Raw genomic sequence first — 14381 nt, 5'->3', positions numbered from 1 at the left:
CGGACAAAACTTCTGAGTGACAGTCACAAAACAAAAAAAAGACACTCAGAGCAAATAATAGGTAGACGGCAGTAAAAAATGTTCGCAGGATGTATAGAAAGCCTCTCTGGCGGGCCTCAGTCTCTCTAGCTAGAAAACCGGCATGGTGTTTATGCTTTTCGCGACGCCGTGAAAAGCGTTTGTGGACAAGTCAAAGATACTTCGGACAGGGATCGATACAATCTCATCTTTGGCATATTGTGCAACAGTAGCTGTAGCAAAGATGATGACAATAGCTAATATTTACGAGCATTTACTAAATGCCAGGGACATACTACTGTCTCATCGAAACCTTAACAACCCTAGGAGGTAGGAACTACTCATCTACAGGAGGGAACGGAGGCACAGACAAGGTGAGGTAAACCTGTCCAGAGCCCAAGACTAGTAGTCTAGCTCTCCCATATGAGAAGCCAGGTGGTTTTGTGGTTTAGCAAGTACAAACCTGACATACCATTCTGAAGTCCTTTTCGAACTTGAAAGCCCCACCTCCCGTGGCACAGAGCGTGGTGTGGAGGCTGGAGAAGTTCTTCTCGCTGCCCATCTGAATGAACCTGTGCATAGCACAGCTGGGGAAGCGGATGAAGTGCAGGTTCCCTTTGCGCCCACACATGGTCAGATTTTTCAGTTCTAGATGGACGTCTCGGATCCCGGTTTTCCCATAAGCCGTATTGGAAGTCAAATACTTTCTGATGCTCTTCAGGTTCTCTACCTCCTCTTGCTCCTCTTCGGCTGTAATATCCTTTGGCTCAAAGTAGACCAATTTAACCAGCGTTCCACCGATGTCCATCCCAAACCACGGGAAGGCTAGAGGACAGAAAGATAGTACTGGTGAATCCCATGCATTGGGAGAGACGTTCAATTTCTGAATATTCAATAACGAAATGCGATGGTGTCACATCTGAACGTACATTTAATATCCAAGCCACCTGAATTCAACCAGACGTGCCTAAAAGAAGAGACGGGCAAGGGGAAATCCACCATTCGAGTGGTGCCCATGTGTCTGCCCATAGTCCACTCAGACTGTGCCTCAGAACTGAGGTTGAGAAGAGAACTAAGACGTTGCAGTCCCCTAGGCTCGTCTCAATTCCCAGGGCTTCTCAGAGCTCGAGTGTCTCCCCAAGCCGAGCGCAATTCCAATATTTAAAGATTTCTTTTTGCAGGCACCATGGCTCTCAAATGCTCTCTTATCAGAATCTCAGTCAAAGAAACAGTGATCTGTTCCAATGCCAGGGGAAAAACTGGCTATGCCAGGTGTACCCGAGGCGTGATGGTCTCTAACCCACTTGGCACACCCCTAGGGCACTTTGCAGTAACAACTGATAGAGTATTCAATTTTTGCCTCCATGAGCCGACTCCACTGCTTTAATCTACAGAATAGGCAGGAAGGAGAAAGTGAGAGAAAGTGGGTGATGAGAGATGATGATCCTATGGTGACAGAACTCTAAAAAGTTATAACTCCTCTTATAGCTCATTTCTTCATTAAGCAGAGTCACTCTCTTCATCTCAAATGGCCTGCTAAGGAGTCCTCAACCCAGCGGTGTGTCAGACTCGCCTTTAGCATCCCAATTCTGGTCTCCTCTCTCACAGGTTCTGACTTTAATTCAAGGTTGCAACCTGGGCATGAGTATTTTTTGAAAGTTCCCCAGTGGTTCCAATCTGCAGGCTTGGGAATCACTAAACTGGAAGAACCATGGCCTCTGACAGGCAAGCCCACAAATGAGCACAGCTCCTGACCAGGTCTGCAACCTAAGGCAAGCCTTTAGGAGATGGTGTGTGTGTGTGTGTGTGTGTGTGTGTGTGTGTGTGTGTGTATACGTATATATCTATAAAGCCTCCTGGAGATGTTTATCTATAACAAAACAAATCTCCATCATAATTATTTTTGTTATGAAAAGAACAGGCTGAGCTCCCTGAACTGACTAACTTCATTCAGAGGCAGCCTAGAAAGTTAACGCTGTGCAGTCAGATGCTCTGCAATGAACACAGAGCAAACCCAAATGAGATTCCAAAATCTGGGGTCTCCCTTTTCATTTCCATCAGTAGACTCCATGGACTAAATCTGAAACTGTAATATTAAAACTGAGTTTAAAGATATAGGGAGCAGGGGTGCCTGGAATGGCTCGGTCGGTTGAGCGTCTGATGCTTGGGTTTGGCTCAGGTCATGAACTCACAGTTTTTGAGTTCGAGCCCCACATCAGGCCCTGTGCTGACAGTGGGGAGCCTGCTTGGGATTCTCTCTCCTTCTCTCTCTGCCCCTCCCCCACTTGCACTGTCTTCATCTCTTAAAATAAATTAAATTAAATTAAAATTTAAAAAAAGATACAGGGAGATACAATGACTTCTTTCAATAAGTTGATTTTATTCCGCCCTAGAGAACATCCATATGAGCCCTGGTCAGGTTGTGCATGCCACACCCAGAGGTCACATTGCCAGGAGCATAAGTGAGACCCACAGAAGTTGTTTTTTCTGGGCTGCCCTACTACTTTGCCCTCGACATCAGTAGGCTGGGGAGGGTGGAAGGAGAGGAACACAGCAGGAAGCCATCCCTGCACGTGCGATTTTCTCTCCAGTGCTTCGCTGCTGTCATTTTAGCTGTAATCCAAGCCGGCTGTTCCACACTTGGAAGCACTAACCCTTAACAGTATGAAAAATGATACCCCAAACTCGCCCAAAGACTAAGAGCAGCAGATTCCACTGACAAGACCGAGGTGACAAGACCAAGTCCTGTGATAACTACGGAAGTTTGCAAAGCAAACGCTTGTCCCGGCAGATCACAGAAAACCGGAAACAGTTCATCACCACTGGTCAGTTCAACTCACAGGTGACGTTTCTTGGTCTGGTCTCTAAAACTCGCTGTCAGTATAGGTAATAGGGAAAGCCTCAAATCAGGATTCACAACTGCTTCCCATACGCAGGAGCCAGTAACCAGCTCACTGTCACTCCCTCCACCTCTCTAAGATCTCATTTCCAGCATCTGTGGAGGGAGTGGATTGCAGTATAATGGTCTCCAGTTCTCTTCCTACTACAAACTCCCTACAGATTCTTTCAGAAGTATAATAAAATCGCAACCACCCCAACCACGTAGGCTGACCAGAGCCCTAATTTCAACCTCCACTGAAATACTTGTGCCGTGTCAACAGGTGTCAGGACTATGCAATCAGTGTTGCAGGTATAATCCTTTCTTCTCATAGTAGGAAAGACACCTACCACTGGACAGGATGGGGGAAGGGTATTCTGGAACTTTGCTAGGCTACTCATTTGGAAACACTGTGGCAACATCTAGTAAAATGAAAAGTACTAGTACATTTTTAATCCAGCTAATCCCTCTCCTGGACCATATTCAAAAAGCACCAGCATTTGAGGATAGATATAAGAATATTCTTGCAGCAACCTTTGCAGTGGCCAAATTAAAACAAAAACAAAAACAGAACAGAAAACAAATTGCCTACTCAGTAACAGGAAAACACAGTGTATTCTTTCCAAATCATGGAATACTGGACAGCCACCGAAAAGAATGAATGAGATCTATACCAGCTGCCTGGAGAGATAGCCCTAAGCTTCTGTTAATGAGAAAGGTAAGAGATAGCCAGAAGTGTAAATAATTTGGTTTGAAAAAAAAGGGGGAGGGAAGGAAGGCAGGAAAGAAGGCAGGTGAAAAGGAGACCCGTAGGTTTATGATTATATGATTATATATCTGCTGAAAGATATAGAAGGCTATCAATCCCTCCAGGTTGTTAATACCTTTAGGAGGTGGCAGAGGTAAGCAGGTTGTATGGGTGGAAGCTAGAGACTGGGGGAGGGGATGGAGAAAATTCTACACTCAGACATTTCGGTACATGCAGAAGTAAAAAAGAACATAAGAATAATTCAGTGACAGTGAAAAATAGGAGACTTCCCAGCACAGGATGGACAGAACACGCTGTGTGAAACCCAGAAAATAACCTAGTTCTGTAGTAGAAATCCAGGATTCACGAAGCCACAGCTGCCCCCAGCCCTCTGCGATGAGGGGTCCCTCCGTGGTCCTTTGTGGATGCTGGTAAGTACAAGCATCCGCAAAGAGGTCTTACTTTTAAAAAACGTGACAGGGGACCTAAACATTTCATATGTTATTTAGAATCCTGCTACTTTCCTCCTGCCTCACCTCCTGCTCATTTCAAAGCTTTTGCTGGCCACTCAACAGAATGGTGGAAAAAAGTGTAGAGCTCTGAAAATTCCGTTAAATGTTGTATCAGCAGTTTTGCTTGAGGTAAGGGAATAGAGATCAGAATACTGTATTAGTTTACATGGCAAGAGAAATTGCTTTCATTTACCTATGTTCATGTCTTTTCTGTTTATGTGTGTTGTTTACTCATTTTTTTTTATTTAAAAAAAATTTTTTTTTCAACGTTTATTTATTTTTGAGACAGAGAGAGACAGAGCATGAACAGGGGAGGGGCAGAGAGAGAGGGAGACACAGAATCCGAAACAGGCCTCAGGCTCTGAGCGGTCAGCACAGAGCCCGACACGGGGCTCGAACTCACAGGCAGTGAGATCATGACCTGAGCCGAAGTCGGACGTTTAACCGACCGAGCCACCCAGGCGCCCCTTTACTCATTTTTGAGAGAGAGAGAGAAAGAGAGAAAGAGAGAGAGAGAGAGAGAGAGAGAGAGAGAGAGAGAGAGATGTGCTTAGAAAGTAATTGACTGGTTTACAAACCAAAAGAAAAGGGAATCAAGTCTATTAAGTCAGACTCACAGGGTTGGAAGAAGCAGCCGTTTCTCTTTCCCAAGAGATAAACAATGAAATGAGAAAAAGTCTTTGCATGGAAGAGGTCAATTAGCACTTAGCTTTGGGGTGAAAGAGAAGGGCTATCACGCTCAATCTTAACACTCTGAAAGGGTTACAGAGTGTCGGCAGCAGTTGACGTCATGGCTCCTTAGTTCATTCTTTCAATTAGAATACCTCAGGGAAAAAGAGACCAGAGGTGTGGCTTCCCAACCAAAGGCTGACAGGCTCAAAGTATCACCAATTAAGTTAATAAAGAAAGGTTGGGAGCAAAACCACAAAGGCATACAGTGAACAGAAGCATGCCAAGGGCTGAGGGCTTGGCATATGGAAATAAACTAGAGCTAAATAGATAGGAAACTGATTTCCTTTTGAAAAGAGTCGTACTGCCAGAGAAACCAAAAGCTGAACACTTGAGTCCCCCAACCCTCTAAAGTCTGCTGGGAGAGCTGCTCAGCTCCTATGGAGGGCATATTCTTCAGTCTTACTTTAGTTGTGATCAAGGAGGTTATTGGGAAAAACCAAGACCTGAAGCAATGGATTGGGGAGCCCCTTCCCGAGACAATAATCAGGACCCCAGAGAACACCCTCTACATACTGGTCACCAGATGGATTTCAGAATTGCTTCAGCAGTTTAGAATGATTGAGGACCAATGAATGGATGTCTCCCATTCACCTCCTTTCTGAACAAGAGTGTATATTGAGGTTTCCAATCTTTTTTTCACCGTTACATATTCACATACAATGTGGGGGAGGGGGCACAGCAGGTAACTGGACTCTTTGAGTTCAGAAGTCTCTAGCTCAAGAGGACCCACCTCTGGAGTTGATGTCAAAACAACTTTGTATCACCCCCTCACTTAGATCCTACCGCACATCATCCAGATGCCACGACTGGGTGAGGCTACAGGGTTGTCTGCTCTGGAGTGCGAATGGCTGTATTTCACCTGCGGTTTCGGAGAGCAAGCCAGCTATTTGGTAATCAGAAAAGTAAATTGCGATAGTCACTAGTGCTGCTGGCCAAATATTTCCAATTCTCTCCCTTTTAGCCTCATGGGGTGAGACTGCAGCCCCCCGACATTTTATAACTGAGCTGGGCAATGTGCCTCATCTAGTCAGCGAGTTGTGCACGGACATAGGGTACATCACTTCCAGGCAAGAGCACTTACGGCCGGGGTGAGACCCTTCAGAGCTCTTTCTCTGTTACCATGTCCAGCAAGATCCAAGATAATGATGGGTCAGGGGGAGCGGGAGCCAGAATGGAGCCCGAACCACCTCCTTGATGGGCTTATAGTGTGAATGAGAAATAAACCTTTGTTGTTTTAAGGCACTGGGATTTAAGGGCTGTTATGCAGAATGATTTGCATATCCTCACTGATATACTCTAAGTCAAAATCCGCCCCCGCCCCCGCCCCCCCCCCCCCAACCCTCCTTCTCCTGCAGAACCAGATCCAGGGACTGCCAGTATCGCCGATAAACATGTGGTAGCTGGGTGTTAATAAAAAGGTATGTAGGTCCTGTTGTATTTATCTCTGTCTAAAAATTTCTAAAAACACAAACCAAGATTGGCACTCTGGTAGTAATTTAAAACTGTGAAATGAATCTGTATTCCAAATACTGTAGTGAAAATATTTACAAGTTTTATTGGTCATCAATGGCTTTGAAACAAAACCTGTTTCTTAGAGACGTTTTTGGAGCACTAGAATAGTCTCTGAGAGACACCTATGCTTCCTGTAGTAAATGTCAAGGGTTACACAATGACCTTATACAGTGACCAAATAGCATCAAGGAGCAAAGACTCCCCCCACCCCCCACCGCCATCCCCGCAAACAAAAAACAAAAACCCCAACAACCACAATGCAGAAAAGGTCAGAGAAACTATGTTAAAGGGCTAAGGGAGCCTGATACTAGAAAATCTACCTCCTCTTGAACAACAGCCAGAGCTTTAAGGTGTTCTTGGTGAGGCAAAGTTCACTAATACCAATATTTCTTCCTGTATGTAAGAGTAACTCCTTTGGGTACAGGTTTGACTTAGCAACCAGTTGCTGTCCTGCACAGTTGAACACATTTCTTGAGGTTCCACCAAGCTGGAATTGGATGAAATAATTGTGAATAGAAGGACTGAATTTCTTTTCCCACTGTTTGTGAATAGATTTGTTGAACAAATTAATGGGTAGAAAAGATATCTGAGTATTGTGTAATCAGAAAAAAGAAAAGACTTTTAAGGCACTGATATGGACGCTACGTGAATACTAATTATGTTGACGTTGCTTAAGGACCTCTACATGTTAACAAACAAAAACTGTTAATCTAGATCCGAGTGTGTAATAGAATTGTATTTCTTAAAGTATTTGTTCTTTGAGGGCTAGCTTTCCCTTCACCATGTCTAAATGTAGTTGGTACTATAATGTAATCTTTGCTGATGTATTCATAGAAACATTTAACTTGAAGAGGTGAAAGGGACCTTAGGTCGAGTCCAACATCCTGTTTACAGATAAGAAAATTATGGCTCAGAAAAGATCAAGGAATTGTCCAAGGTCAATCACAGTAGCTTCAGAACCCGTTTTCAGTTTCATGAGCTAGCAAGCTCCCCATTTTGCAAGGCTTGTCCAAGTTAAGTGGCTTGTCACTTGAAATGACAGCACCCCCACAGATAGGATGATCGTGGGCAAGTTTCTTCCTTGAGCCATTGACTAAGCTGTAAGGCAGAGATGGGCTCACTGATTACTGAAGTTCTGTCCACTTATCACATCCCACCATCCTAAACACACACACAAAGCCCTCCAAAACCACACTTTTAACTGCATATAATGGAAGAGTTGAAAACCTAAGAACTATTTAAGGACCTTGAAGAAAGTGATACAAGTAAAATTTAATAAAAGGGTTTCCATAACACTGTAAAGGAACCTGTAATTATTGCACATAGAGCAATCTGCTAAACATTAAATATTCTGTGCAAAGAAACTTGAGTCACGGTTTCTTGCAAATTAATGCACACCAGATTCCTTTAGTTTGAATTTTAGTCACATGGCAATCCCCAGGGTTGGCAAGGGTACAAGGACACAAGAACTTATAGAGTACCAACGGGAATGTAAACTAGTGCAATCTTTCCACGGGGGGTTTTGGAAATACCTATTAAAAAGCTCCAGATTCTTGCATTCTTTAATACATCAGTTCTGCTTTACCCTAAAGACATAGTTATGCACGCATTCAAAAATTTATCTTAAAAAAAGCACTGAACTTTTACCACTAATAACTAGAAAATTAATTACTGTCCAAAATTACAGAGTAGGTAGGTAAATTAAATAAATGATTGTCCATTCACACAAAGGGAAAAAAGGCCACCATTTTGTAGGACGGCATTTAATGATGTGAGGAGCATGTTCATTATATGTCGTTCGGTGAAAGGGCAGGTGATTAACTGGGATGCGTGTATGATTACTATTTTGGATAAAAATTCAACAGCTCTTTGTGCACAGAAAACAAGACTAGAAACTTCAGGCTGAAATATTAACAGCTGTTATCTCTGGGTCATGGAGGAGGGTGGATTTTTTTCTTCTTCTGTTTTTTTCTGAAGATGCTTTTCAATTATTTACAATAATACATTTAATCTTAATAATCAGAGTTACTTTAGAATTCTCAAAAACTGCACTATAAAAATGCAAAAGAAAAAAAAATTGTTTTATTTGCTTCAATGCACCGATGGCAGATGTGGTCCCGCCCATGGGAAAGAGTGTGCCTACATTCCCCATCTCAACAGCCCCTCCCCTGCTCAGGCAGTACCCTGCCCATATCATGCCTGCTACTGAAATCCATTCGACACAGGCGATCAATGACAAGGAAAGCCTGAGCAAAGTTGCTTAACCAGTTAGATACTGGACATCCCTCAGGTGGGAGTTTAGGGTAGGAAGAGTCCTGATTTACGCCCCTGATTTACTGTCAGCGCAACACCTGTAAGTTAAAGTCGGCAATTCAAAACACACTTCGGGGGCAGAGGAATGTTTGGGGGAAAGGATCGTGGTGGGAAAGGTCACACATCCACGTGTGACAAAAACCTTCCTTCCACTGGCACATGGCCTCCGATTCCTGTCAACTTTCTCCTTGGCACGTGGGCTGGGAACAAGAAGGCTGATTTAAAGAAAAAAAAAATGCCGATCATATTCTCATCTGCGAGAGGGAGAAAGAATAGCAGGAATTCCTTCCAGCACTTTTGAGGCAGACATAAGTATTATCACATCAGCCACCAGAACTAAGGCCCGATTTCACCAACTCCGCCATGTAGGCCCATGGTCTGTGACACACGATAGGCTCCGGGTCTAGGGCCTGCGATCTTTTTGGGCACTCACGAATGAAAATATTGTAATTTCTTTTAAAATTAGAAGAAAACATACAAACTTTCAGGTCGAAGAAAATGTGGTCACATGGCATCTCAACACATTCATCTTTCTACCAACAGAGTTGAAAATTATAACTTAAAATTTTTTTTTTTATTCAGGAAGGAACCCATAAAGTGTCAGGAGTCCACGAGAGTTAGTCTGTGTTTATTTACATTTTGCTCCACACCCAGTCCCAGGTCAGAACTGACAAGACATCAGACCAAAGTCTGCTTTGCATTTGCAATTTGAACTGGATTCCTATGGATTGTTTACAATTTTATTTCCTTAAAGCAACTTCATTTTAGTACTTCATGCAACCAAATTTTATTTTTATTTTTGTTTTTAAAGTAGGCTCCATGCCCAACATGGGGCTTGAAGTCACAACCCTGAGATTACAAATCACGTGCTCTACTGACTGAGCCAGCCAGGTGCCCCAGAGTGCACTAAATTTTAAAGTTAACTGTTTAAATTACATTTATTTAAAAATGACAGGCTATATTCAACCACATTCGTTCTCAAATTTGCCTCATTATAAAAACTGCCTAAGGCACTTGTTAAAAATATGAACTCCCAGGCTGTGGCCTGGAGATTGGGATGCAGCGGGACTGGAGAAAATATTTTCAACGAGGGGGACCTGTAATTCTCACTAGCCAAGTTCAAAACCACTGTTCTCATTGAATCAAAATGAGTGCTGTAAGTAGCTGGACCACAGTTTAAAAGTGAGAGATCAGAGTTTGAATGGGCTACTCTTGCTTGTAACTGTGAGGGAGCTCTAAGGAGGAACCCCGGGGTGGTGCCTGGTAATGACCTGGAAGAGGTTCCCATTCCGGAAACAGAAGGACCTGAACGCATCTAACTGCTTGTTAATGGAATTATTTAGGGGCAATTTATAACATGAGTGCCGCAGTATTTAATTTTAAATATAGCTTTTGGATTTCCACGTATCATCCATCCACAACGAAAGCCCCTGGCCGTGGGTTTAGAAACGTTCCACATATGATTAAGTTTTGGCAATGTGCTCCTCTCTCCCAGCGACTCCCATTTTTAAGGTAACCATGCATTTCTCCATAAGGAAGTCAGCTCAGGCAACAGTACCGGTGTATTTAGGTCAGGCAGGCAGATGTTCTTTGATTTGCAACCCATGTGGTTGACCTTGACACAGACAACCACGTGAAATCAGAACAACAAACAGAAACACCAACATGAAAGCTATGTTACTTTTTTTTTAGGTTAAGATTTGAGAGGCGGTAAAAAAAAAAAAATCTTGCAGGGGGCCATTCTGGTGTCACCCATAAATGTATTCTTAGCTTGCCTTAGCTTGGACATCGGCCAGCAGGAAGCAGGGGCAAGATGAAGCTAGAGGTGAAGGGACCCAAAAGGTCAAACCCGTGAGGTTAAAAAGCCTTTTCCTTGGGTCTCTTCCTTAAGGCCCTGAGCAGCTCAGGGAGGTGCAGTTTCGTTCCCAAGGTCCGAGAGCTTTCCCTGCCACTCTTACGAGAGAAAATCAGAGTAGACAAAGGGATGTCACTCTAGCGACCACCGAGCTCATTTTGTTCCTGTCACCCCCACAGTCAAGCCCTGGATTTCTGTCCCAGGTCATAAGGAGGGGAAATAATAGACAGATGAGAACTGTTTCCCATCCTGCAGTCATCTTGTGAGGCTGAGGAAGTGGGGGGGGGGGGGGGGGTGGTGGCAGAAATACAATTACAGACAGTTAAGGTCATTGTCCCTATTTCTCACCAAGAACCTGTCTGTCCTGCCCAATCTAGAGGGAACAGAAGGTGAGTATCAACCTTCCACGTAGTCCTCGGCTTTGATTATGCCACCTTCATCATCAGAAGTACGGTCCCTGGAAGAAGATTCCGTAGTTTGGACTCTGCAGACACATGCCAAGGGACAAGCATACAGTGGCTCTTGGGGGCCACTCAAGATTGGCTCCAGTGTGATCATTTCAGTACCCAGAATAGACCCGAGCGTCCACCCAGGAATGGCTCCTCCAGCTACCTAATGTCCTGCACTGAAGCTCAAGATGGCAATCTCATTACCTGCTTAAACAAATCCCGGTTTAAGCCACCAAGAGGTTTAGCTTTCTGTCTTGACAAGCCACCAGAGCGTGCTTACTTACTCCAGGGATCTACTGACGATTTAATACCAGGGAGTGGTTAATTAAGGCTTTGGGGAGAACAGCATTGCCAAGTGGCACCACCGGGTGGAACAACAGGTTTACCAGAAATGGGCTTTGTTCATGTATTTTAGCTCGATGGCAAGAGCCTGGCAGATCTTTAAAGTCGAGCTGGGGGATGTTGGTGGGGGGGGGGGTGGGTACTGAGAAAAGGCGTGCCAACTGCTCACATGGCGCTGCAAGCTGGAAGAAAGAGGGGGTCACAAGTCCCTCTTCAAATAATCTGAGAACAACCACATGCTTATGGACCCAGTGATTCATGAACACATGTTTATGCCCGTGAAAGTCACCGTGGCACAGAGCCGGGATACGGCAATGTACCTGCCCTCTTGGCACTTGCTTTCCAGTCTGCAGACCGATTGTTAATCAAGAACAACCAGGAACGAGTGAAAACTGCTAGGAGTGAAATCCACATTATTCGAGGACCAGACCTCACTTAATTAAAACAATCCTTTAGGGGGCGCCTGGCTGGCTAAGTCGGTAGAGCATGTGACTCGATCTTGGGGTTGTAACTTCGAGCCCCAGCTTGGGTGTAGAGAGATTACTTTTAAAAAATTAAATCTTTAAAACAGTCTTTTAGTATTTATGAATGGCAGCTCTAAGCAGGGTTCCCTCTTAGGTTCAATAACCATCACAAAGTAAAGCCTGACACTTCCTGGCCATTCGAGAACCTTGTAATTAAATTGGAGATGACACTCAAACCTACAAAAAGTTTAAAATCACTGGATGTTAGGGGTGCCTCGATGACTCAGTCGGTTAAGCGTCTGACTTCAGCTCAGGTCATGATCTCCCAGTTCGTGGGTTCGAGCCCAGCATCAGGCTCTGTGCTGACAGCTCAGGGCCTGGAGCCTGCTTCAGATTCTGTGTCTCAGTCTCTCTCTGCCCCTCCCCGGCTCACACTCTGTCTCTCTCTCTCTCAAAAATAAATAAACATTAAAAAAATTTTTTTTAATTAAAAAAAAAAAAACAATAAAATCACTTGATGTTAGCGTTGGCGGGACATAAGAGATCTTTTAGGGAAATGCATATCAAAACCACGATGAGATACCACTTTGAACCCACTAGAGTGACTATAATTTAAAAAACAGAAAATAACAAGTGTTGGTGAGGACGTGAAGAAACTGTGGCCCTCATACACCACTGGTGGGGATATAAAATAGTGCAGGGGCACCTGGGCGGCTCAGCTGGTTAAGCGTCTGACTTCCACTCAGGTTATGATCTCCTAGTTCATGGATTCGATCCCTGCATCGGGCTCTGTGCTGACAGCTCAGAGCCTGGAGCCTGCTTCGAATTCCGTGTCTCCCACTCTCTGTCCCTCCCCCACTCACGCTTTCTCTCTCTCTCTCTCTCTCTAAAATAAATACGCATTAAAAGATTAAAAAATAAAAAGAGCTTAATATTAAAAAAATAAAATAAAATAGTGCAGTCACTTTGGAAAACAGTCTGGCAGTTCTGCAGGAGGTTAAACGTGAGTTTGTATGTGATCTAGCAAGTTCACTCTCGGGTACATACCCAAGAGAAGTGAAAACCTGTCCCCATAAAAAGTTGTACACAAATGTTCATAGCAGTGGAAACACCCCAAATGTCCATCAACTGATGAATGGATTAATAACCCATGCTGTCTCCAGGCTATGAAGTATTATTTGGCAATAAAAAAGAATTAAATGCTCATATACGTTAAGACATAAATGAACCTTGAAAACACTATGCTCCATGAAAGGAGCCAATCACAGAAAAGCACAGATAGTATGATTCCAATATATGACTGTCCACAATAGGTAAATCTGTAGAGACCGAAATATCAGTGGTTGCCCGGTTTCAGGAGTTGTGGGGGCAAAAAGGAGTGACTGCTAAGTAAGGTTTTGTAAGGGGGTGACGGAGTTTTCTAAAATTGATTGTGGTAATGGTTGCACTCTGCGAATACACTCAAACCCACCTAACTGTACACGTTAAGTGGGTGAATTGCATGTGCATTCTATCTTAATAAAGCAGATTTCATGCATATATAAAGCTCTGACCTAAACCCTTCATTTCATAGATAACTTTTAAAATAGAAATGCCAAATTATAATTGCTTTTGAAAAAAGTCTTTCTACAGATTTTCCCATATTTTTAAAGAAAATAAGCACAAGAAAATTTTAGATCTTCCTGATGACTGATGGGCATATGAGGGTCAATTTTTGTGCCCACTATATAGTGATGCCCTCAGAACCACATGAACCTCTCTCTGCTTCCAAGGCTACTAGGGTTTAAGTATTCTTTTGTCTCTATTATGGCTTTCTATGTCTTGCTTTTAGGCTAATCCTGTTAATTTCCTGCTGCTATCAATGTTACTGCAGTACATCTACCCCAAACCTGCTATATATGAATGCAGAGAAACCAGAAAATTCATGTCTGTTAACACTGCGCCTTTAGTAAGAGTAAACAGACTCAGAGAGAGCACAGGAAGTACACTAAATGTAGAATGCAAAAGCGTCTCTAATTTTATTTATTTCCCAACACTGATTTTGGTTGCTCAGACGTGTTTGCTTCCTTACCAGGTTCTCAGCTGCCTTCTGGCTTATTGCTGGCAAGTTTCCAGAGGTGACAGTCACTGTAATTAGTATTAAATGTTTTCTTTTACTGTAACAATTTTTATCCAAAGCACAGCTAGATGTAATATCTAACTGGAAAAAGAGGTGAAAACTTTAAAAATATAAACATGAGCATTCAAAGTATTCTGTTTATCTGGTGCCAATTAGTTTGGGGACAGAGTGCCCTTCTCTATCATTCAGGTAAGATTTTCAAACAACTTAGCCCTGGAATTTTTTATTGCATCTTAACTATGGAACTCACAGAAGGAAGAGATAAAAGCAACACCTTACTTAACATTGGCTCATTTTAGAAAAAATAGTACACATTTAATGCAAAGTCCATCTATGAGACCAACACTGTTTTGATGTGTAAAGGCTGGACAGTTGTCACTTAGGGATGACAGCCGCAGTCTCATAAACTTCAGCACCCAATTTATTTTTGTACTTTGTC

General features: G+C 43.3%; 1 protein-coding gene across 6 annotated transcripts in view; it reads right to left on the bottom strand.

Moving 5' to 3' along the window:
- Positions 1-14381, bottom strand: part of PANK1 (pantothenate kinase 1) — a 101430-nt gene that overhangs the window by 24156 nt on the left and 62893 nt on the right. For all 6 annotated transcript variants that reach the window (XM_078434578.2, XM_078434579.2, XM_078434576.2 and 3 more), the window contains one exon: positions 491-843. In XM_078434578.2, the coding sequence (XP_078290704.1) occupies positions 491-826 (336 nt within the window). In that variant the 5' untranslated portion in view covers positions 827-843. The remainder of the gene's footprint in view (positions 1-490; positions 844-14381) is intronic.

Source organism: Panthera onca, chromosome D2 (genome assembly GCF_046562875.1).
Source record: "Panthera onca isolate mPanOnc1 chromosome D2, mPanOnc1 haplotype 2, whole genome shotgun sequence".
Lineage (NCBI taxonomy): Eukaryota > Metazoa > Chordata > Mammalia > Carnivora > Felidae > Panthera > Panthera onca.
The sequence above is the reverse complement of the archived record's forward strand: the minus strand, read 5'-3'. Positions and strand labels throughout refer to the sequence as shown.